This window comes from Mesoplodon mirus (assembly GCF_964341445.2).
Source record: "Mesoplodon mirus genome assembly, chromosome: 3".
Taxonomy (NCBI): domain Eukaryota; kingdom Metazoa; phylum Chordata; class Mammalia; order Artiodactyla; family Ziphiidae; genus Mesoplodon; species Mesoplodon mirus.
This window is the reverse complement of record NC_138978.1, coordinates 146,612,344-146,635,129: the sequence shown is the minus strand read 5'-3', so window position 1 is coordinate 146,635,129 and position 22,786 is coordinate 146,612,344. Positions and strand designations below refer to the sequence as shown.

The 22,786-nt window shown below is 48.6% G+C and overlaps 1 protein-coding gene across 1 annotated transcript in view; it reads right to left on the bottom strand.

Annotated features, from left to right (window-relative positions):
* Positions 1 to 22,786, bottom strand: part of LAMB3 (laminin subunit beta 3) — a 41,730-nt gene that overhangs the window by 10,688 nt on the left and 8,256 nt on the right. Inside the window, exons 4-14 of the mRNA XM_082615091.1 lie at positions 15,925 to 16,039; positions 15,327 to 15,400; positions 8,805 to 8,996; positions 7,707 to 7,770; positions 7,164 to 7,357; positions 5,140 to 5,260; positions 4,178 to 4,366; positions 2,987 to 3,142; positions 2,425 to 2,621; positions 2,006 to 2,117; positions 890 to 1,268 (exon numbers count right to left, since the gene is read on the bottom strand). Of these exons, the coding sequence (XP_082471217.1) occupies positions 890 to 1,268; positions 2,006 to 2,117; positions 2,425 to 2,621; positions 2,987 to 3,142; positions 4,178 to 4,366; positions 5,140 to 5,260; positions 7,164 to 7,357; positions 7,707 to 7,770; positions 8,805 to 8,996; positions 15,327 to 15,400; positions 15,925 to 16,039 (1,793 nt within the window). The remainder of the gene's footprint in view (positions 1 to 889; positions 1,269 to 2,005; positions 2,118 to 2,424; positions 2,622 to 2,986; positions 3,143 to 4,177; positions 4,367 to 5,139; positions 5,261 to 7,163; positions 7,358 to 7,706; positions 7,771 to 8,804; positions 8,997 to 15,326; positions 15,401 to 15,924; positions 16,040 to 22,786) is intronic.

Here is a 22,786-nt window from a genome sequence, read left to right as displayed (position 1 = left end):
TCTGCTGCCTACAGGCCTACATCAGCCACCACCTGTACCCCAGGCTCCCGAGTCTCTCTTCTGCAGCCCACACCTCCCCACGGAGCTCCCGTAGCTGCGGCCCACTGGTGGTCTCCACTTGAAGGGGGTCACCTGCCCTGACCCACCACGGCTGAGCTTTCAGATGTTCCTCCCTCCCAGGCCCTTTGCAGCTCCACCCACCACCATTCCCTCCACCAGCCTCGCATTCTCCATGGCTGGGCTTTGCTCAGCGCGGACCGTCCTTCTGGAAAGCCCCGCCAGGCCTGCACACCCAGCCCACCAACCGCCTGCGGACTCCCTACTCAGTGCTGAGACCAAGGTCAATGGCACACCTAGATGGCTCAGGCCCTCACAGTCAGCAAGTGCTCAGGGAAAGCAAACTCATGAAAACTTCAGAACGAAACCTCACTGAGAAGGCACCTCTGCTGGTAGGAGGGGACCGTGGGTGGGACTGCTCCCATTCCAAAGGCAAACGCACGTTATTTTTAGAGCCCTGCCTCTCAGATGCCCTCCACAAGGTTGACTAATGCAGAGCTGACTCTCCCACGGGCGGCACCGGGCACATGAAAGAACTCAGGACTTGGGCTCGTGCCTGTGCTCCCGGTGCCCCGCTCTGCCTCTCGGTGGCCACGTGACTCTATCATGTCACCTATCTGTGCCTGTTTCCTCATCCGCAAAACGCAAGGAATAACACCCACCTACGCCAACCTCCCAGGACTGCCGTGATAGTGAAAAGAGAGGCGTCTGTGAGAAGCCTTGGTAGACAGTAAAGGGCTGTAACCGACGTAAGGAAGGACCAGTGTGCCCCTATGTGGACCCACGTGGAGTTGTTCTTCTGCCACGTGGCTCAGCAGGGAGAGGGAATGACCTGATGGAGACGATGGCATTGGCCACCTGGGCCACCTCCTGCTCCGTGACCGAGGCGCCGCCGAGGATGGCTTGGATCTGCTCCAGCTTGTTCTTTGTGTCCAGCATCCGGGACGCCAGGCCGCGGTCCTCCAAGCCCGGCCCGGGCCGCAGGCTGGTGGTGGCATTGCGGAGGCTGCTGAGGCGGAGGGCCCGCTCCCGGAGGCCGGCGTCGTAGGTCTGGAAGCAGGGGTGGCAGGCCACACACACCGGGTAGCGGTCACAGTAGCCTCGCTGGCACTGGTCGCAGCGTGGCCCGGTCGAGCCAGGGCGGCAGAGACAGCGGCCCGAGGCCTTGTCGCAGCCTGGTCCCTCCGTTCCCCGGAAGTCACAGTCACAGGCTAAGGCGGGAGAAATGATAGTCAGAGGCCGGGGGGTCAGGAAGATCAGGTGTTTGGTGGGGAAAGCCCAAAGAGGAGGTCTGACCTCAGGGTCTTTCACACTTAGAGTAAGACTGTCAAGGCCAGAATGAAATCATGGTAATGACAGCAAGCCCTTACGTAGCACCTCCGACGTGCCAGGCACTGTTCTGAGCCTCACTCACCAGGCACACGCTAACGTTTCTGACCCTCACCACACACCCTGTGGCAGAGTTAACACGCTTATTTTCCCATTCTCACAGATGAAGCATCTGAGGCAGTGTGCCCCTTGCCCAGATGAGGAAGCTGAGGCCTGAAGAGGAGGAGCAACTCCTCCTGAGGTCACAGAGCTGAGAACAGACCTGGGTCTGCGTGCCCTTGTCACTACTTGTCAAACTGACTCCCCCTCAGGACTCACTTTCTCCATCTATGAAGAGGGAGAGGGGGACGTTTCCTGCACATGGCTTCTGGGAAATGGTTTCTCAGGGAAATGGGAAGCAAAGCAGCCCTCCTGTCATGCTCACATAGGGACATGGGGACGGCCTGATGTCAGCCCCGGGGCAGCAGTGGGAAGCGAGCGCTCCTATGGGTTGCCAGGGCCCACCCCGCGTGGACCGGTACGGGATGCCCTCCCACACCACAGACCCACGTGTCCCCACCACAAGCCCACCCGAGCACACACCCCCCATGTCCTGCGCGTCCCCACTCAGTGAGCACACCTCGGCATCCCACAGCTGCATCTCTGTAGGTCCTGTCAGGACACTGGCGGATGGCTGCAGCGCTGCAGGTCAGGCCACCAAATCCTTCCTTACAGGGGCACTGCCCTGTGAACTGTGCGGGGAGAGACTGGTCAGGGGGCAGAACTCCCCAGTGCACCCCAAAGCAAGGGCTCCCACGAGGACACAAGCTCTGAAGTCAAAGCCCAGGACAGCCCTGCAGAAGGTGTGCGAATGTGTCCTTGCCAAAGGCTGAAAGCCACAGACGGAGGGACATTTGGTGGCCTCCCCAGGGGAAGACTGACAGAAGCAGCCCAGTCTGACTTTGGAAAGACCCAGAAGGGCAGTGCGGAGGGGAGACAGAGGCTGGTGGGCGGGAGCCCTCCCTTGCTGAGGGGCCCATGGGCCACCCCGCCATGTACCTCGTTGCACTGGGGGCTGAGGGAGTTGTGCAGGTCGCAGGCACATGGCTCGCAGCCCCGGCCGCTGGCCAGCTTCCAGTGGTAACGAGCGCACTGGTCACATTTGGGGCCCACCACGTGGGGCAGACACAGGCAGCGTCCACTCTCCTCATCACACGGCATGTCCCGCCGGGCACCCAGGACGCTGCAGTCACAGCCTGCACGGGAGGGAGGGCTGCTGAGCTCGGGGGCCGGGCCACCGAAATCTTACCCCCAGAGGACGTGCATCAGGGAGGGGCACAGCCTGGGAAAAGAATGAGGCAGGGCCATTCCCTCCAGATAACCTGGCTGACTCATAAGGCCACCGCACTTTCCCACCAGTCCCCACACCTGGCTGCTTGGCCACCTGCCTGCCCTCCCTCGGGAGGACTCTGTCCCACCTTCCACCTCAGGCCTGTGCTGTCACCTGCTGGAAGCCAGTGGCAAAGCACCCGGCACTCAGCTCAGTGAGCAGGACCAGTCACAGATCTGGTGGCCCCAGGCCGCCTGCCCCACGCCACGGCAGGCTGGGCCTCTTACTCACGGTGGCAGCCCTGCGGGTTGGCATAGGTGAGTCCTGTAAATCCCGGCTTGCACAGGTCACAGCGTTCCCCCTGCACTTGCTCCTTGCACGCACACTGCCCGGTCACTGGGTCACAGGGCGCTCCTGGCACTGCCCCATCTGGATCACACTCACAGGCTGAGAGACAAAGGCAGCCACGGAAGGAGGGACAAAGAAGAAAAGCAGAGAGCACATTCTAGAAGCCAGGCTTCCTGGTTCAAATCCTTGTTCCACCACTTCCTGACTTACAACCTTACCACCTTACTTGAGTTATTTAATCCCTCTGTGCCTCAGTTTTCTCACCTATAAAATGGGGGTAATTATACAACACGCATAGGCTTCTTATGAGGAATCAGTGAGTAAGTGTAAAGCAGGTGGAACAGTGCTTGGCACATGTTAAGTACTATAAAAGTTTTGGTTGGCATTATTTACTGAACAGCTACTCTGTGGCCAGCACAGAGCTGGGCACTCTTGCCTGTCACCTTATGTAATCTTCAGGATAACCCTGAGAGGTGAGGATGCTTATCCCTATTGCACAGATGAGGAAACTGAGGCTCAGAGATGTTCAAAGAACACATGAAAGGTCACACAGCAAGCAAGTGCTGGAAACAGAAGTCAAACTCAAGACTTTCTCACTCTTTCCATAAATAGATAATATCAACAGGAAGGGAACCAACTTTCTCCCACCCCAAAACCCAAGCCCCTTTCATGGCTTTCAAAACGAAGACTCTTCCTTCACCTAGAAAGTCTTACCTGATGTACCCCACCCGGATCGGAGTGCTTCTATCTCTTTGCTCTCTCCCATATGAACTCACTGGCCCTTGTGATGTGTTAAGTCACTCCTGGGTGACTTACGTGTTCATTTCATAAACATTCCTGGAGCATCAATTATTTGTCTGTCGTTGTGCTAGGGCCCAAGGATACAAGAATAACCCCTGCCATGGAGGGGTCCTTAATGTTGGAGGAAGCAGAAAAATAAAGAGCAAACCACACTGACTTGCTTAGAAGGGCACAGCTAAGTTAAAAACAATTGCCCACAAGTCCTGACTCACAACCAAGTCTTCACGCTTCCTGAGGGCCTGTATGTCCTTAGGGACATGTGCTCTGCTGAGCCCAGAACAGATGGGGATTAACAGACAGATGATGCCTTGGGTCCCTGGAGCCCCTACTCACGGATACAGGTCTCCTGAATGGGAGCACCAGGACGCTGGTTCCGGAAATAGTGTAGCTGACACCGCTCACAGTTCTTGCCCTCAGTGTGGTGCTGGCAGTTGTCACACACACCTCCATGTGCCCCCTGGCTGGCGGCAAACACGGCTGGGTCGAAGTGACATGTCTCTGAGTGTCCGTTGCAGTCACACCCTGCAAAAGGAGATCACTAGGGCTGACATGTGACCAGCATCGTTGCCATGTACAAAGCACATTCCACACTAACTCCCTGGCATCCCCAGCAACTCTGCAAGATGCTCAGGTCTGGGAAACAGGGAAACTGAGGCCCAGGGAGGCTTTTGTAATTTATTTCAGGTTATATAGCCAGTAAGAAAGGGAAATAGAGAACTCAGGCCTCTTGACTCCCAGCGTGGGGACTAACCCAAGAATAACACCCATGTTGAGCCAAAGAGAGAGCCCTTGGAATGGTCCCATGCCAACCCTCCCCCACTGCCACCTGCTGGGTCTCCTGCTGGGTCACTGCCCTTCTCTGGGCCGGGGATCTTTGTCGCCCTCATTTATGCAGGGAAGGGCCCTGCCTCCAGGAATCTAATTCCATGGATTTCAACTCTGGAGGCACATCTGAAGTAGAAAGAATGAAACAGGGAACCACGTATGTCCTACACTGGATAGGCCAGAAAGAGGAGGACCTGTGGTTAGCACGAAAGGCACGTGGCATCAGAAGCATGGACCAAATCGTGGTTCCTCCAGGCCTGGCTGAGGAGAAGGGCCAGGAGCGGTGGGAAGATGCAACTCAAATACTTTCTCAAATACCCTCTCCTTCCCCAAAGAACAAGGAGAGCTTAAATTACAGAATGCAATTAGGTTTAGATTTAAATAATAAAGACTAGATTCTCCTTGTGTCCCCCATGGGCCAGCACCCCAACCAGCTGCTGCAGGGGAGGTGGGTGGTCCCAGGCTCATACTCTGGCATTCATGGGGGTCCTGGTCATCTGCGGGTTTCCAGGGTCTGTTGTTGTAGAAGGGTGCACAGTGTTCACAGTTGGGGCCGGCGGTGTTGTGCTGGCAGACGCAGACCTCATGGACCTAGGAGAGGGGCCACAGGTTACCATGAATAATTATCACAGGAGCATCCCAGAGATGGACTTGCCCTCTCCGCTCTGTGCCCAGGGTCCAGCTCAGACCCCAGCTCCTCCAGCCTTCACTCAGCTCCTATGACACTCCCAGACGCCAGCTTTTGTGGTGTGTGTGTGTGTGTGTGCGCGCGCGTGTGTGCGCGTGCATGCGTGCACACCTGCACTGCTCCTCCATTTAGTTTTTTAAAAGCTCAGCCCTTGCATTTGGCCATCCCCATGCTGCCCAGTCCAAAGCAGCACCTGTAAAGGGCTTAGACAACCTTGTTGGTAAACTGTGATTCTAGAAGCTTGTGGGCCCTCTGGAGATTTATATTCCAACAATCTATGACTGCAGTTGTTTGACTAATGAGACTGCAATGATGAATTGTTACTAGACTCATTAAGGTATAAAAATAGAATAGCCATTGCGTGCTAATTGTCTTCCATATTAAGCTCACCACCCGCAGGCTGGCATCTAGGACTTGTATTGTGTTTGCTCCATCCTCATCCCCTACTCACTCCTAACAGCACAGCTGAGCTGAACTAGATGCTCCCAGGACAAGCCCTACTTTTCCCCACCTTTTGGCCTGTACTGATGTTTTTCTTCCTGACTAGAAGTCCCCTCACTCTCTATTCACCAGCAAAATCCTGCCAGCTAGAATGGCATGTCCTTCACCAGGCTTGCCTTGTCTCTCTAGTTCCATGGATTTCAACTCTGGATGCACTTCAGAATTATCTGGGGAGCTTTTTAAAAAATACCAATGCCCAGGCCCGATTCAATCCAATCTCAGGGACGAGGCCCAGGCATTGGTACTTTATAAAGTGGTGATTCCATGGTGCAGCCAGATTTGAGAACCACCGGGGCTGGGCATGCCGTTGCCCTCCTCTATATCCTCATAAGCCAGCAATCCTGCTCAGCCTGTGTTCTGGTCTTTTGTTTATGGACCCTAATGGATGACACATCTCTGGCACTGGCCCAGAAGTGGAAAGGATAAAGCTGCCCGATGCTCATGTCACCTGTATTTCCCTCAAAGGTCACTTTACATGATTTCATCGTGCGCCTCTATCACTGGGGCAAACCTCAAGGGTCACTTTACATGATTTCATCGTGCGCCTCTATCACTGGGGCAAATATCATGGTCCCATCTGTTAATAGAAGAACCGAAACCGCAGAAAAGTGAAATGACAGCTCCCTCTGCTTCTTGGTCCTAGGCTCTCTCTCCTCTACTGATGGTTCTCAAGTTTGGTTTCACAGAAAATCCCCTGGGTTGCTTGTTAAGCTGGAGTTTCTCTCTTCCATGCCTGATGCATCTGACTCAACTGCTCTGGGGTGGACTTAGCATCTGTGTTAGACTCTGTTCTCTCACCCTGCCCCATATCTCACCTCTACATGGGACTTTACAGTCCCCAAACCAGTGGCTCTATGGCAGGATGTCAGAACCACCCTGGCAGGATGTGAGAATCACCCGGGGCTTTAAATAACAATAATAAAATCAGAGTGTATGAAGGTGTGGGTCCAGGCGATGTTTTTATGCTCCCCAGGAAACTACAATGTGCAGCCAGTGCTGAAAATCAATGCCTTAAGCTCCCCCACAAACACCCATGCTTATACTTCTACTTATACGTACGTTTATACTTACATATACTTCTATGTTACTGAATAAAAATAATTTCAAACCATAAAGCAGGTCCAAAAAAGTGCTGCAAAATCTGACCTTTGAAATGATAATCATTTAGACTCATTTTCACCATTGCTAAAATATTAAGTACTCGAGTCTTAAATTTAGTGCCCTCCCTCCTTTATAGAAGCCAAAGACGTCAGTCTGCCCGGGTCTTGCCCCTCCCCTCTCCTTTCCCCCTCCCTGGGCTGTCACCTGCACAGTGGTGGAGGGGCCGGCAGGGGCTCTGGAATTGGGGGCACAGCGGTCAGCATGGCCGTGACAGAAACAGCTCCCCTGCAGACGCAGCTGGGAAACAGCATAGTAGGCGCTGGGAGGGTGATAGCCCCTCTGGGGCACAGGGGCCAGCCTGGTGAAGTTGACTCTCAAGTTTGTGATCTCCCCCAGCTCTGAGGGGGACAAACAACAAGGAGGGAGAGGGTAGAGATGGGAAAATAAAGAACAGGAAGTTAGAGGCAAATAGAGACTCCTAGGGCAGGATGATAAGGAAAGGAATTCTGGTCGCACCATTCCATCTTCCTCAACCTTCCCACAACAGAAAAGACCCACTCCACCCTGGCTCAGGCCTTTTGAGTCTCTGGGGCCACCACAATACCCCTATGGGCTGAGCAGGGCAAGTGTTCAATCCAACCATGTTGACAGAGGTAAGAAAGACAAAGAAATGTCCATGATCTGGATTGCAACCATGTTTTGTTCCCCATCCACAGACCCACAGGCTAGAGGAGTAGCCACACTGACCTTGAATTTTTTGACTTTGAGTTGCTGGGATCCCAGAGGCTAAATCCATAAGGTTAAGTTGGACCTGCAGAGAGAGGGGAAATGGAAGACCTGAGGAAGAGGTGAACTGTGGCCCAAGCCCAGAGGTCCTCCTTTCCATTCAATGCCCTGACCTTCTCATACTAAGGTCTTTCTTACCTGGAGCCTGAGATGACCATGGATGTGAGGTCTGCCAATCACTCTGGGAGACGGAGATGATCACTGGGCCTTAGATGAGTGTGCGTGTGTGTGTGTGTGTGTGTGTTTGTGTACAACCTCTCCTCTCCTGTTGCAAATATAGCTATCCCAAGAATTTCCTGATTTCCTTGGGTCAGAAGTTACAGTAAGATATATAATAGACACATAAGGGTTTAGGGGCTACTAATTTTCCAAAGACCCAGGATGAGTGAGGGGGTCCAGAACCAAGGATGCATGGACATGCTGACCACCACACTCTAGGCAACCCCAATTTCAACTATGCTGTTCTTACTTGATTAAAAAAAAACACTCATTGGATGTGACTTCAGCTGCATATCCCAGGATGAGTTTTCACATCAACCTTCCACAAATCAGGGAAAAGTCCCGTGTTCTGACGTGTGGTCTGGGGCATGTGGTTATGTGGATCTAGATACGGCAGTAACCAAGGAGGAGTCATTGCAGGGAAGGAAAGAGACGCACTGCCTACAGGAAAGGCAGCGCTCTAAACAGCTCTGAGGGCTCCCCTGAGCCTCAGCCAGAGAAAGGAGACAAAATACAGCCCCCGAGGGTGGGAGCGAGGGAGGAGTGATGAAAGAAATGAAAGGATTTGACCCCAGGTGGGAGGATTCAAGGAGAGAACGGGGTTGAGTTATGTAATACACTCAGTGTGTTTCTGAAACATCCTTCCTGGGCAGCAAAGAGAATGTGCAGCTAAGACGTGCCCAGAGGGATCATTATTGGGGAGCTCAGGAAAGACAGCAAGGCTCACTGCCTGGGGGAGGGGGTGGTTCTCATAGATTCTCCAAAGCCTGGTGACCATGTAGCGATGGGATGGGAGAGACCTTTCCCCGTGCCTACATTTTCAGGGTCCCCTCTGCCTACCTTGGCCCCATCCAGGCGCCCGTTAGGCCTCTGGGGCAGAGGCTGGCACCGAGCATCCTGCCAGCTCTGAGGCTGGCCCTGGCGGACCCGGGGGAAGGCAGACGTGCAGTCAGCAGCTAGGTATTGGTACACCTGCCAGGTCTTGCCGAAGTCCGAGGAGCGCTCGATCAGCATGCCAGCAGGCATGGGCCCCTGCAGAGACACACACAGGGTTGGGGCCTGAGTTTTCCCGCAGTGGGGACGCGATCACAGAAAGAGGCTCTTAAAGAGGTGCTGGTGGCCCCTGAGAACCACAGTGAGGAGGGAGAAAGGGGGCTGCATGGGACAAGTGGGCTCAAGGGTACCCGGGTCCAATTCTCCTGACAAACCACCGGCCCCAGCGGGTTTTCCCCAGGGGAGCCGTGGAAAGTGATAGAAGGCAGATCTGTGTTCCAGAAAGCATGATCCCTAGCTCAGCCCACCACCCAGGTGGCCAGGCCAGAAAATTCTCCCACTGCACTTCCCACAGCCAACCATTTTTTATCACCTCTAGCTCCCAATTCTGTCCCTCCTCTTTTTCCTCGCATGGATGTGGCCATAGTTCAGGTCCCAGTTGCACTGAGCCTGGGTTCCTACAACAGCCTGGAACTCAAGCCTAGCCTTTGTCCAGGCTCTCCAAGCCACGCTCCCCACTTCACCTACAGGGTTATCTGATCATGTCACTCCCTGCATGAGACCCTTCCATGGGTCTGCGTTGACCTAAAGATAAAATGCAAGCCCCTTAGCATGACATACTGTCATGTCCCTCCTTCTTCTCTCAGTGATTTCATCCATTTCTCATGGCTTTAAGTGTTGTCTTTATGCTGACAGGCCCCAGCTTGGAACACTTCCTTGGGTTCATAAGCCAACCTCCACACAGAGAGAACTTTCTTTCTAAAATGTAAAGTGAGCCATGACTCCCCTCCGCTAGAAGCCTTCCAGTGGCTTTCCACTATTTTTTTCCCAGCTTTATTGAGATATTATGAACATATCACCTATGTAAGTTTAAGGAGTATCAAATGTGATGACTTGATACACATATATATTACAAAATGCTTACTGCAATAAGGTTAGCTAACACTTCTATCTGCTTACATAATGACCTTTTTGTCATTTAACAGCTTTCAGGTGTCTAGTACAGTATTATTAATTATAGTCACCACGCCGTACATTAGATCTGTAGAACTTATTCATCTTATAAACCTGGAAGTTTATATCCTTTGATCAGCATCTGCCCATTTCCCCCACCCTCCAGCCCCTGGCAACCACCATCCTTTTCTCTATGTTGATGAGTTCAGCTTTTTAAGATTGTGTATATAAGTGAAGACATGCAGTATTTGTCTTTCTGTCTGTCTCATTTCACTTAGCAGAATGCCCTCAAAGCCCATTCATGTTGTCCCAAGAGGCAGGATTTCCTTCTTTTTTCATGGCAGAATATTCCTCTGTGTGTGTGTGTGTGTGTATGTGTGTGTGTGTGTGTGTGTGTGTGTGTGTGACATCTTCTTTATCCATTAATCCACTGACTGACACTTACGTTGTTTTCATATCTTGGTTATTGTGAATAACATTGCAATGAACACGGGAGTTACAGATATCTCTTTGAAAAAGTGACTCCATTTCCTTCCAATATACACCCAGAAGTAGGATTGCTGGATCATATGGTAGATTTATTTTTTTAACTTTCTGAGGAAACTTCATACTGTTTTCCATAGTGGCTGCACCAATTTACATTCCCTCTAATGGTGCACAAGTGTTCTCTTTTCTCCACACCCTCACCAACACTTATCTCTTATCTTTTTTTCTTTGGCCACACCATGGGACTTGCAGGATGTTCCCCAACCAGGGACTGAAATCAGGCCACAGCAGTGAAAGCCCAGAAGCCTAACCACTAGGCTGCCATGGAATTCCTTATCTTTTTGATGATGGCTATACTGACAGGTGTGAAATGACATCTCATTGTGGTTTTGATTTTCATTTCCCTGATGGTGAATGATGTTGAGCATCTGTTCATGTACCTGTTGGCCCCTTGTATGTCTTCTTTGGAGAATTACCTATTCAAGTCCTCTGCTCACTATTTTTCTTTTTAATAGATCTTTACTGGAGTATAATTACTTCACAATACTGTGTTAGTTTCAGCCATATATATACATATGTCCCCATATCCCCTCCCTCTTGAACCTCCCTCCCATCCTCCCTAACCTACCCCTCTAGGTCATCGCAAAGCACCGAGCTGATCTCCCTGTGCTATGCTGCTGCTTCCCACGAGCCAACTGTTTTATATTCGGTAGTGTATATATGTCGATGCTACTCTCACTTCACCCCAGCTTCCTTCCCCCTCCCACCCTGTGTCCTCAAGTTCGTTCTCTATGTCTACATCTTTATTCCTGCCCTGAAACTAGGTTCATCAATACCATTTTTATTTTATTTTTTTTAGATTCCATATATATGCGTTAGCATACAGTATTTTTTTTTCTCTTTCTGACTTACTTCACTCTGTATGACACTCTCTAGGTCCATCCACCTCACTACAAAAAACTCAGTTTCATTTCTTTTTATGGCTGAGTAATATTACATTGTATATATGCACCGCACCTTCTTTATCCATTCATTTGTCGATGGACACTTAGGCTGCTTCCATGTCCTGGCTATTGTAAATAGAGCTGCAATGAACACTGTGGTACATGACTCTTTTTGAATTATGATTTTCTCAGGGTACATGCCCAGTAGTGGGATTGCTGGGTCGTATGGTAGTTCTATTTTTAGTTTTCTAAGGAAACTCCATACTGTTTTCCAGGTGGCTGTATCAATTTACATTCCCACCAACAGTGCAGGAGGGTTCCCTTTTCACTACACCCTTTGCAGCATTTATTGTTTCTAGATTTTCTGATAATGGCATTTCTGACCAGCATGAGGTGATACCTCATTGTAGTTTTGATTTGCATTTCTCTAATGATTAGTGATGTTGAGCATCCTTTCATGTGTTTGTTGGCAATCTGTATATCTTCTTTGGAGAAATGTCTTTTTAGGTCTTCCACCCATTTTTTAATTGGATTGTTTATTTTTTTGATATTGAGCACCATGGGCTGTTTTTATATTTTGGAGATTAATCCTTTGTCTGTTGTTTCATTTGCAAATATTTTCTCCCATTCTGAGGGTTGTCTTTTTGTCCTGTTTATGGTCTCCTTTGCTGTGCAAAAGCTTTTAAGTTTAATTAAGTCCTATTTATTTATTTTTGTTTTTATTTCCATTACTCTAGGAGGTGGGTCAAAAAAGATCTTGCTGTAGTTTATGTCAGAGTGTTTTTCCTATATTTTCCTCTAAGAGTTTTATAGTGTCTGGTCTTACATTTAGGTCTTTAAACCATTTGGAGTTTGTTTTTGTGTATGGTGTTAGGTAGTGTTCTAATTTCATTCTTTTACATGTAGCTGTCCAGTTTTCTCAGCACCACTTATTGAAGAGGCTGTCTTTTCTCTATTGTATGTTCTTGCTTCCTTTGTTGTAAATTAGGTGACTATATGTACGTGGGTTTATCTCTGGGCATTCCACCCTGTACCACTGATCTATATTTCTGTTTTTGTGCCAGTACCATACTGACTTGATTACTGTAGCTTTGTGGTATAGTTTGAGGTTGGGGAGCCTGATTCCTCCAACTCCGTTTTTCTTTCTCAAGATTGCTTTGGCTATTAGGGGTCTTTTGTGTTTCCATACGAACTGTAAGACTTTTTGTTCTAATTCTGTGCAAAATGCCATTGGTAGTTTGATAGGGATTGCACTGAATCTGTAGATTGCTTTGTGTAGTAGAGTCATTTTCACAATACTGATTCTTCCAATCCAAGAACATGGTATATTTCTCCATCTGTTTGTGTCATCTTTGATTTCTTTCATCAGTGTTTTATAGATTTCTGAGTACAAGTCTTTCACCTCCTTAGGCAGGTTTATTCCTAGGTATTTTATTCCTTTTGTTGCAATGGTACATGGGAGTATTTCCTCAATAGATGCGGAAAAAGCTTTTGACAAAATTCAACACCCATTTATGATAAAAACTCTACAGAAAATGGGCACAGAGGGAACCTACCTCAACATAATAAAGGCCATATATGACAAACCCACTGCAAGCATCATACTCAATGGTGACAAGCTGAAAGCATTTCCTCTAAGATCAGGAACAAGACAAGGATGTCCGCTCTCACAACTCTTATTCAATATAGTTTTGGAAGTCTTAGCCACAACAATCAGAGAAGAAAAAGAAATAAAGGAATGCAAATTGGAAAAGAAGAAGTAAAACTGTCATTGTTTGCAGATGACATGATACTATACGTAGATAATCTTAAAGATGCCACCAGAAAACTACTAGAACTAATCAATGAATTTGGTAAGGTTGCAGGATACAAAATTTCTGCCCACTATTCTTGAATAAATCTGAACTCCTGACCATGGCTGAAGAGGCCATGCTCTTGGGCCCTGCTCCCTCACCCCATCTCATGCCACTGTGCACCTCCATCTCCTCAAGCCCTCAGTCACATTCCCTCTTCAGAGCCTTTGTTCACGTTGTTTCTTCTGCTTGGGATACTCCTCCCCTTCGTGGGTTCCTCCACATCTTTTGTTCTCAGCTTAAACGTCACTTCCACACAGAGATCTTTTTATACCTGTCTAACGTGCATTCTTCTGCCCACACTCTGCCCACCCCACCCCATCATTCCTATTCCAGGATCTCATTTGTTCCCTTTGTAAATGTCACACAATTTCCAATTATTTATTTGTTGGTTTCCTGCTTTTTATTTTCCTCCTACCAGACCAGGGTTTCCCAAACTTGACACTGTTAATATTTGGAGGTGAATAATTCCTTGCGATGGGGTCAGTCCTTGTCATTTTAGGATGCTTAGCGGCATCCCTGACCTCTTCTCACTAAATGTCAATAGCATACTGGCAGTTGTGACAACCAAAAATTTGTCTATAAACTGTCAAATATCCCTTGCTTGAGAACCACTACAGTAAACCATAGACCCCCTTGTCTATCTGTTGTTTTTTTTTTTTCTTGGCCACACTGCACGGCTTGTGGGATCTTAGTTCCCCAACCAGGGATTTAACATGTGCCCTCTGCATTGGTGCAGCGGAAGCACAGAGTCCTAACCACTGGACCACCAGGGAATTCCCCCAACTTGTCTATCTTGTTCACAGTGTACCCCCAGCATCTAGCACATAGTAGGCAGTTAGTACATCTGTTGAATGAATAGATGAATGTTTCATCTACTTTCCTCCCTCCCCATTTACATCTGTAAACTCACCTCTCATCAGTTTGTAGCCTTCCACATCCCTACTTCTCACTACCGTATACACATTTGCCCCACCAGACCCTACGTGCATTCCTTGGCGCCCTCCCCCCAATTATATACCTTCTTGCCTCTTGCCTCCTGGCCTTTGCACTTTGTTGTTCTCTTTGCCTGGAATGAACTTACCTTTCACCTGGATATTACTGGCCTAGGAAGTTTCATTTTCCCCTGGGTGTATTCTCTGATCCACTCCCCCAAAGACAGATCAAGCTGGATGTCCCCTTCCTGGGCTCTCCAGCACCTCTTCTTACCAACATCAGAGCACACATCCCACTGTCTTGCTACTGGTTCTTTGCCTTCCCTACATATACCAAAGCAACTCGAGGATCATGATCTAGTTTTAGTCATCTTTTTTAACAGCCTATAATCAGTGTTCAATATGTGTGTAGCAAGAATGGACAAATAAATGAATGGGTGAGTGATGACAAAGCAATGAGACTACCAGTATCCATCCAAATGAATATTGCCCTTAGAAGTTGTCACTGTTAAAGACTGGGCATTTGTTCAAATGGCACTAGAATGTCTCAAAATACTTTTGACCTATTCTTGAGGGAATGTTCTTAGAGCAACTTCCTCAGTCACATAGGATATTAGGAAAAGGAAAAGGAAAAAAAAAAAAAAAGACCTGTCAGTAATGAATGAAAATGTTCCCTCCAAAAGGCATATCTCCAAAGGCTAGTCTAAAAGCAGAGTCTGAAAAGTAATAGCACTGAATGAGCAGATTGCTCCAAAAGCACATCTTACATGTGGATGGGCCAGTTCTTGGCTGTTTGTTAAACTCAATCTCATCAGCAAAGTTATTAAAACAGAGTATACCAAGAAAACACAACTGTATAATAAGTGGCCAGGCTTTGTACAATTGGTCTTGGCAGAGCTGAATAAATTAGATGGGCTAAGGGTGGGGGATGCAAAGAGGGAGAGGATATATAAGCACTACACAGCCAAGACAGGGAATGTGGAGGTGCCACTGTTCTCCCGGAAGTGGTACCTCTGCTGTCACCATGATACAGGCACAGGGTAAGTGTCACTCCCACCTGGGGAAAGGAGGCCCACCCAGCATGTGGTACCATCACCTCCAGCCTGAGGAGACAAGGACCTTGTGCTCCCCATGAGTCCACGCCCACATAGCCCAGAGTCCCCCTCTCCTAACCACTGCCATGCCCAGGAAGCACACCTTAAAATCCATCATGAGGTCCTGAAGCTGAAATTTCCTGTCTAGGTCCAGCTGCAGAGAGACAGGGCTGACATCTGGAAAGACAAAACATAGAAACTTTAGAGCAGAGGATTTCTACCTTCCCAGGCTCTAGGAAATCAGAAACTCTCTAACCTTGATTTTCCAATTTCCCTCTCAGAGAGGAGTGGTACCAGTATGTTTCTACTTACTATCACCTATTCAGGATCCTATCTCTTCTTGGTCAAATTTCCTTCCCACCATCACATGATGCCCTTAAAACCTTAAAGAGTTTCAACTCCTCTGTTCAACACAAATCTGTTCCCAAAGCTCAGTTCCATCAGCAAGCCCACTGTGAGTAAGTAGAATGAAATTAAGGCATTTCTCTCTCTTCTGACCCTTTCATTAACCTCCAATAAATTCTTCTACCTACAGCATCTGAAAGACCTCAAATACAAAGAGAGAAGGTTCTGCTTGTCAACCACCCACCTCCCACTACCATAAGAAAGCCCTGGGAACCCCAAAGGGCTCCCGGGCACCCTCCCCATCCTGTGGGGGCCTCCACATGTTTGGGCCCCTGGAGGCTGTGGCAGGTCCTTACCATTCTGTGACTGCCACCAGCGCATGGGGCCCGAGGACGAGACCACATTCTCCACTCGGTGACTGTTGTAATTGTGAGGCAACCTGGAGTCACACTTGCAGCATTTCATCTGCCACTGAGGGACAAGGAGATACCAGAGACTCAGAGGTGGGACCAGTGAGAATTCCCCCCTTGTATCCTGAGAGCCCAGAACATTCTCTCCATGGAAATGCTACCCTTGGGGATCCATTGATTTCATTAATACCCTTGGAAGGATCAACCTCTCAAAACAAGGCTACCGTTCATCTTTTCATTTATGTCCTTTGGGTTCCCCCCAACACATAGCTAAGTAAATAGTAAATAGAGGTTGTGATTGGGAAAGTGGTATGAGGTAGTAGAGAAAAAATAATTTTCGTATCTGACATTGCCCCAAAGAGAAATTTGAAAAGGGTTCTAAGAGCAAAAAGAAGAAAGAAAGAGAAGCTCACATTAATTTAATATCTGCTATGTGCTATGTGTAGGCTAGAGGGTTTTATATCTCATCTCACTTAATTCTGGCAGCCTGGGGAAAGTCAAGTTTCTAAGGATTAGGAAGAGGGGACAGGAAAACAGAACAAGGGAATTTGGGGTTCCAGTCCTAGCTCTCCTCTGTAAATTGAGTGGAGATTTAAGTAGGGTCATTCAATCATTCAACAAATATTTATTGAGTACATACTACATGCTGGACCCTGCTCTGGGTTGAGTTATAATAGTGAACAAAACAAAGACCCAGGGGCTTCCCTGGTGGCGCAGTGGTTGAGAGTCCGCCTGCTGATGCAGGGGACACAGGTTCGTGCCCCGGTCCGGGAAGATCCCACATGCCATGGAGCGGCTAAGCCCGTGGCCATGGCTGCTGAGCCTGTGTGTCCGGAGCCTGTGCTCCACAACGGGAGAGGCCACAACAGTGAGAGGCCCACATACCGCAAAAAAAAAAAAAAAAAAAAAAAGACCCAGCCATCAGGAAGCCAACATTCTAGTAACATCAGATGACCTCAAAGGCCTTCCAGCACTGACATCAGGGACTTGAGGATCTTTCCCAGGTTTGGCATCCCCTACCCACAAGAGAGAAGCCTAGGGTCTCCAAACAGATGGAGCTCTGTAGGTAGGTGTCCCAAAGCCAAGAAGGCATAAGGCAAAGGAAGTTTGCAGTCCTGGGGCTGAAGGCAGAGGCTCTTCCTCATGAAGATCTGGGTCAAAGTGAGCAGCCAAGAAGGAAACAGCCTCACTGGGGAAGTCCCCCCGAAATCTCACCTTCCCTGGCCTGCCCATGCTCTGGAGGGAGACAAGATACAGAACTGAACCCCATGGGCTCCAGAGCAGGGCAGAGATGACCAAGAAAAAGAATACAGCCAGAGAACATGGCCCTTGTTCTTTCAGTTTGTACATATGTGCGCAAATGTGTGTGCACGTGCGCACGCGCGCACACCTCACAGAGACACCATGACCTTACCCCAGGTCCCTCATGCAACACACATCAAACCGATTTTCTCTGAGTAACCATGGTCCCAAACCTTGTGCCCAGGAGAAAGAACACTGTTCAGAGGGCTCCCAGTTGACCCACATGTAAAAGCAAGGCTTGGACGAGAACCTCCCTGACCTGTGAGTTCCTTTGGGTAGGGACCAGTGTACCTCCCCACACCTCCTGCCTCTGCTTTCCCCTAAGCCTCCACCCACCAGAACCAGGGGAAAGCTCAGGCAGCCTTCTCTGAGGCCTTCTAGCCCCTGAACCTCTGTCCTGTCCAGGGAAGCCACTAAGCTAAGGAAGCCGATGTTCAGAACGAGTGATGTCTGCTGAACTGGTGAAGCTGACAGCTCAGTCCCAGAGGGGTTGAGTTAACACGCTGAGTCTGTGCCTTGAGTTATAGAAACTCCTCACCCGACACCACTCTTCCCCCTGCACTGTTGACAAAGCCTGAACAGTGGAGGATGCGGGAGGGGAGTCAGGAGTCCTGGCTCTGTGAGCCTCTGCTTCCCACCCCACTTTCCAGCTCCCACCTCCAATCTGCAAAACGAAAGGATTGTCACCCTTCCTAGTACTTGGAGGTGTCCTCATCATGTCCCAAAGTGCTTTATTAAACAATAATTTTTGGTAGGATACAAATGAACTTACTTACGAAACAGAAACAGACTCAGACATAGAAAACAAACTTATGGTTACCAGAGGGGAAGGAGGGGAAGGGAAAAATTAGGAGTTTGGGATTAGCAGATACAAACTACTCTATATAAAATAGATAAACAACAAGGTCCTGCTGTACAGCACAGGGAACTATAGTCAATCTCTTGTAATAAACTATAATGGAAAATAATATGAAAAAGAATTAAAAATGATTATGAAATATAAAAAAACAATATTGGGGGGATGTTCAATGCTCTTATAATGGCTGGCACATATGCCTTATATAAAACAGCACCCAGGGCTTCCCTGGTGGGGCAGTGGTTGAGGGTCCGCCTGCCGATGCAGGGTACACGGGTTCGTGTCCCGGTCCGGGAAGATCCCACATGCCGTGGAGTGGCTGGGCCCGTGAGCCATGGCCGCTGAGCCTGCGCGTCCGGAGCCTGTGCTCCACGACGGGAGAGGCCACAACAGTGAGAGGCCCACGTACCACACACACACACAAAAAGCACCCACTGTCCATCCCTTGCCCTGCTACATTTTTCTTCATAGTACTATCTCCACTTGACATATTGTTCATTTACTGTCAATTTATTTGCTCACAGTGTTTGTACTGTCTGCCTCCCCCTGTTAGAATGTAGACTCCATGAGGGCAGAACTTACTTTCCTTTACACTGTATCCCAGTGCTTAGCAAAGTGCCCAGCACTTAGTGGGCCCTCTATAAATACTTTTTGAATGAATAGTAAATGCTCAGTAAATGCTAGCATTTTCATTTACATTATTACTAGACTCTCCCTTACTGGGAGTTTAAAAGTAGGGGCGAGGGAGTGAGGAGGTGACAAACATCAGTATTAAGTGATTGGAGCACTTACCATGTGCCAGGTACTGTATCAGGAGTTTCAGTGCAATAACCTATTTAAGCCTCACAACCACCCTACGTGGTAATATTATTCCCATTTCACATGTGAGACAGCTGAGGCTCCAAGAGGCTATGGGACTTTCCTGTTGATTGATAGCCAGTGCCAGCACCAGCACCAGACAGGATCCCTCCCTACATCTTTCTCTTCTTCTCCTCCTCCCCTCCCCTCCCCACCCCTTCCTTACTCTTCTCTTTCTCTCTCCCTCCCTCCTTCTCTGTCATCCTCTCATTTCCACTAGGAAACCACCTGGGTGCACAGACATTGTGGGAAACACGGTAAAGGGTGACAATCTCTGTCTCACCCAAAGGGCTTGGTCTGACCCTGAGGCTGACCATGGCAGAGCCTCAGACAGAGAAAGCACTTTGGGAAGAACGCTGGCTTGTCAGGCTAACCTAGTTCAGTTAACTCGGAGACTGCAGATGTGTCAGTGGCTAAACTAAATACCTGAGCACTTAAAATAATCCTGTCTGGGCAAAAGACACCTCTTGCTGGAATCTAAGTCTCCTCCAGAATCCTATTTTGGTCCCTGGCCGCAAGCATGCCCTTCTCCCCATTCTGGCCAGCCTCTCAGAGGCAAAGTTTTCCACTGCCCATCCTCCATCTGCACTCAGCACATGTCCTGCAGAGAGACAAGGGCCAGCTGCCTTCCGGCGACCTGTCACCAGAGACCCCCCTGCTCTGTTGGGAACTGATCCCAGCCTGTTCCCTGGCCAAGAGAATGCCAGAAACAAGGCTCATTTTTTTCTCTTGGGCCATGGGACACAGGAGCTAGAACAGCTCAACCTGGGACTGGGGAAATGCCGTTGATATTCCCAAATGATGCAATATTATGTACCATTAAAAAGACTGTTGAGAGAAAGATTTTCATTGCATGGGGGAAATGCTTACATTATAATGTTTTACGAAAAAAATATCATGTTCTCTGAAAAAAAGGTGGGCATAAGCTTGTATACATGTCATGATCACAAATATCTATTCTTGAAGGAATAGAAAATATGTGGAAGGAAATACACCAATATATTAGGTTGAACCAAATGAAATGGCTGATATTCAGCCATCTTGACCAACAAAAATGGCAACTGTATACAGTTTTAACCTAATATCTCTGGGAAATGGCATTACGGGTAACTTTTTTTCTTTGTTCTTTTTTAATAATTTTAAACTTTGATGCTTTGGATATATATTAACTTTTATATTCAGGCATTATTGTAAAGCAAAACAAACTGAAAAGGCACAGGGTACTCAGCATGGGCTTGTCACCCTGCCTCCACCTTGTCTTCACAGCCAGTCTGGGATATCCCACGCCTTCTCCACCTGCCTTCCACGTGCTCAGACAATGATGTAGGGATCAGATGGCCTCATGAGCTTAATATCTACATGCCGCTTATCACAGTAACATAGCTAAAGGAGGGATTATCTCAATCCTCAGAAACAGGCTAAGCCATAAGTCTTGGGACAGGTATTTTAAGTAGCTCTGCTTGTCAACCAGCTAGAGGGATGGAGGCCTGAAATAGGGCAGCTTATGGCAGAAGCCCACATGAAGGCAAGCTTCCAATTTCTTCCCTCTCTTCTCTGGGCCTCAGTTTCCCTTCCTATTTTATTCTTGTATGTTTGTAGATAGTATGTGTATAAGAGTGTGTGTGTGTGTGTGTGTGTGTGTGTGTATGTGTGTGTGTATGTGTGTGGTTCTCAACATGAGGCTCCTCCTTTCGTATGTGTTACATTCCTCTGTCTCTCCCAGCTGCGGCTGCCTCTCTCTCTGGGGTCATTTGGCCAGCATCCCCATGGCTGTGCTACTTCAGAGACACAGCATTGTTATCAATTCAGCCTGTCAGGCTTCCAGCCAGTTTGGCTCCTGTTCCCCTCAGTCTGGAAAGACTGGGCCTTTTCCCTTATCCTGGAGCTTTCTAGAAGCTCAGCAGTCTGGCCGGAAGACAAACCCTCCCAGAGAGCTATGGGGGTGGGGGTGGGGGCAAAGGAGAGAGCAAGAGCCAGTGGGAGCCTGAATCACAGTGGAGAGGGTGGAAAAAGGAAAGCAATGCAAATCAAAGCTCTGTGCTTTTGCAGAACATGGAGCTAATTCTGGGGGAAAATAGGAAAACAGGCTCTGGTTATATGTGGTCCAACTCCCTCCCACAAGCAAGTCAGAGACTGCCTGTGTCTATCTAAGGAGCTGTAGTCAGGGTCATGGCCGCCAGCCAGGGCCAAAAGAAAGCCAGCGCCAAAAAAAAAAAAAAAAAAAAATGCAGCTGCCTACAAGAAAGGCATTTCCTCCACTTCACCTTCCTCACTGGTAAAATGCAGGGGTGGGATGAGATAATGAAGTTCCTTCTTGCTTTAACATGCTATTACAATTCTCCCCCACTCCAGCTTATCTGCTCAGAGGCTAAAGACACTCCAAACAAGAATGCAAAAGAAGCAAAGTAAGGGCTTCCCTGGTGGCGCAGTGGTTGCGAGTCCGCCTGCCGATGCAGGGGACACGGGTTCGTGCCCCGGTCCGGGAAGATCCCACATGCCGCGGAGCGGCTGGGCCCGTGAGCCATGGCCCCTGAGCCTGCGTGTCCAGAGCCTGTGCTCCGCAACGGGAGAGGCCACAACAGTGAGAGGCCCACATACCGAAAAAAAAAAAAAAAAAAAAAGAAGCAAAGTAAGACATTGGCCAAACAAAAGAAGGAAAATAAGACACTGGCCAAACACTGTACTAGAGAAACACTCTTCCCAGCAAAGTGGGCAGGGGAAGAGGGGACCCTCAGACCTTGGTCAGCAAGGCCTCCATTAGACCCCACTATGATCCACAAGCCTTACCATTTCTATGTCAATGGATTTTGCCAGCAAATTTTAAAAATCAAGACCTGTTGTGGTGCCAGGTGGGAGGAGGTCCCCAGTGCTAGGAGGCACTGTCATGAAGTAACATCTTGACCAAAGCCTTAACTCAACAGAGCCCTTATCTCCATCTAAACTAAATTTAGATAGCTCAATTCTAAAGCTGATGACAGAGATGATGAATACCACACACCCCAAAATTACACTGCACCAGGCTCTGTCCTGAGCACTATACATACATTATCTCATTTTATGCTTCTAAAATCTCTGAGGTAGGTATATTATATTAAATGGGGGTATCCTCATTTGACAGATTAGGCAAGCAAGTCTTAGAGAAGCTAAGAAATGTGTCCAAATCCACAGGGCTAGGAAGAGAAGAAGGAGGGATTCCTCTCGCAGGCTCTCTGCCTCCAAACCTTCTCATCGTATTCTGCTTCAAGGGACACAGCGGTCACTTGGCAACCATAGAAAATTGCAGGAACTAGAGTTGGTTTTCAGGATGTTCCCTCTCTTCTCCCCTAGTAAGGGCAGCCTCAACCTCAGCCCAGACTTCTACAGAAACAGAATTATCCCCCTAGATCTGATTGCAGAGAGTTGGTTTGCATTCCTGGACCTCTGAAAGCTCTACCAGTAACAATGATTCCTATAGCCCCTGAGAGCAAAGAAGCAAGGTAGGTCTGCAAGACACTACCCAGAGAGCTTCTAGGGACTTGACCCAAGGAGCAAGGGAGTGAGAAGCCAGGCCAGCAAAGTCATGAGTCCACCCAGATTTGTGTCCAGGTTTCCATCTCACTTTTCCACTCTCTTCCCTCCTTTTAACCCCACAAGCCACAATCCCCAACCCATAACAACCAGGACCCAAAAATCTCACATTTCACAACCCAAGTTTTGCTTCCCTCTGATCCAACTCTTTCTCTAAGTGTCCCTTTTCATTTTCTTCTATCCCCTCAAAACTTACTCATTCTGGGTCTTATTCTCTTAGGGGCA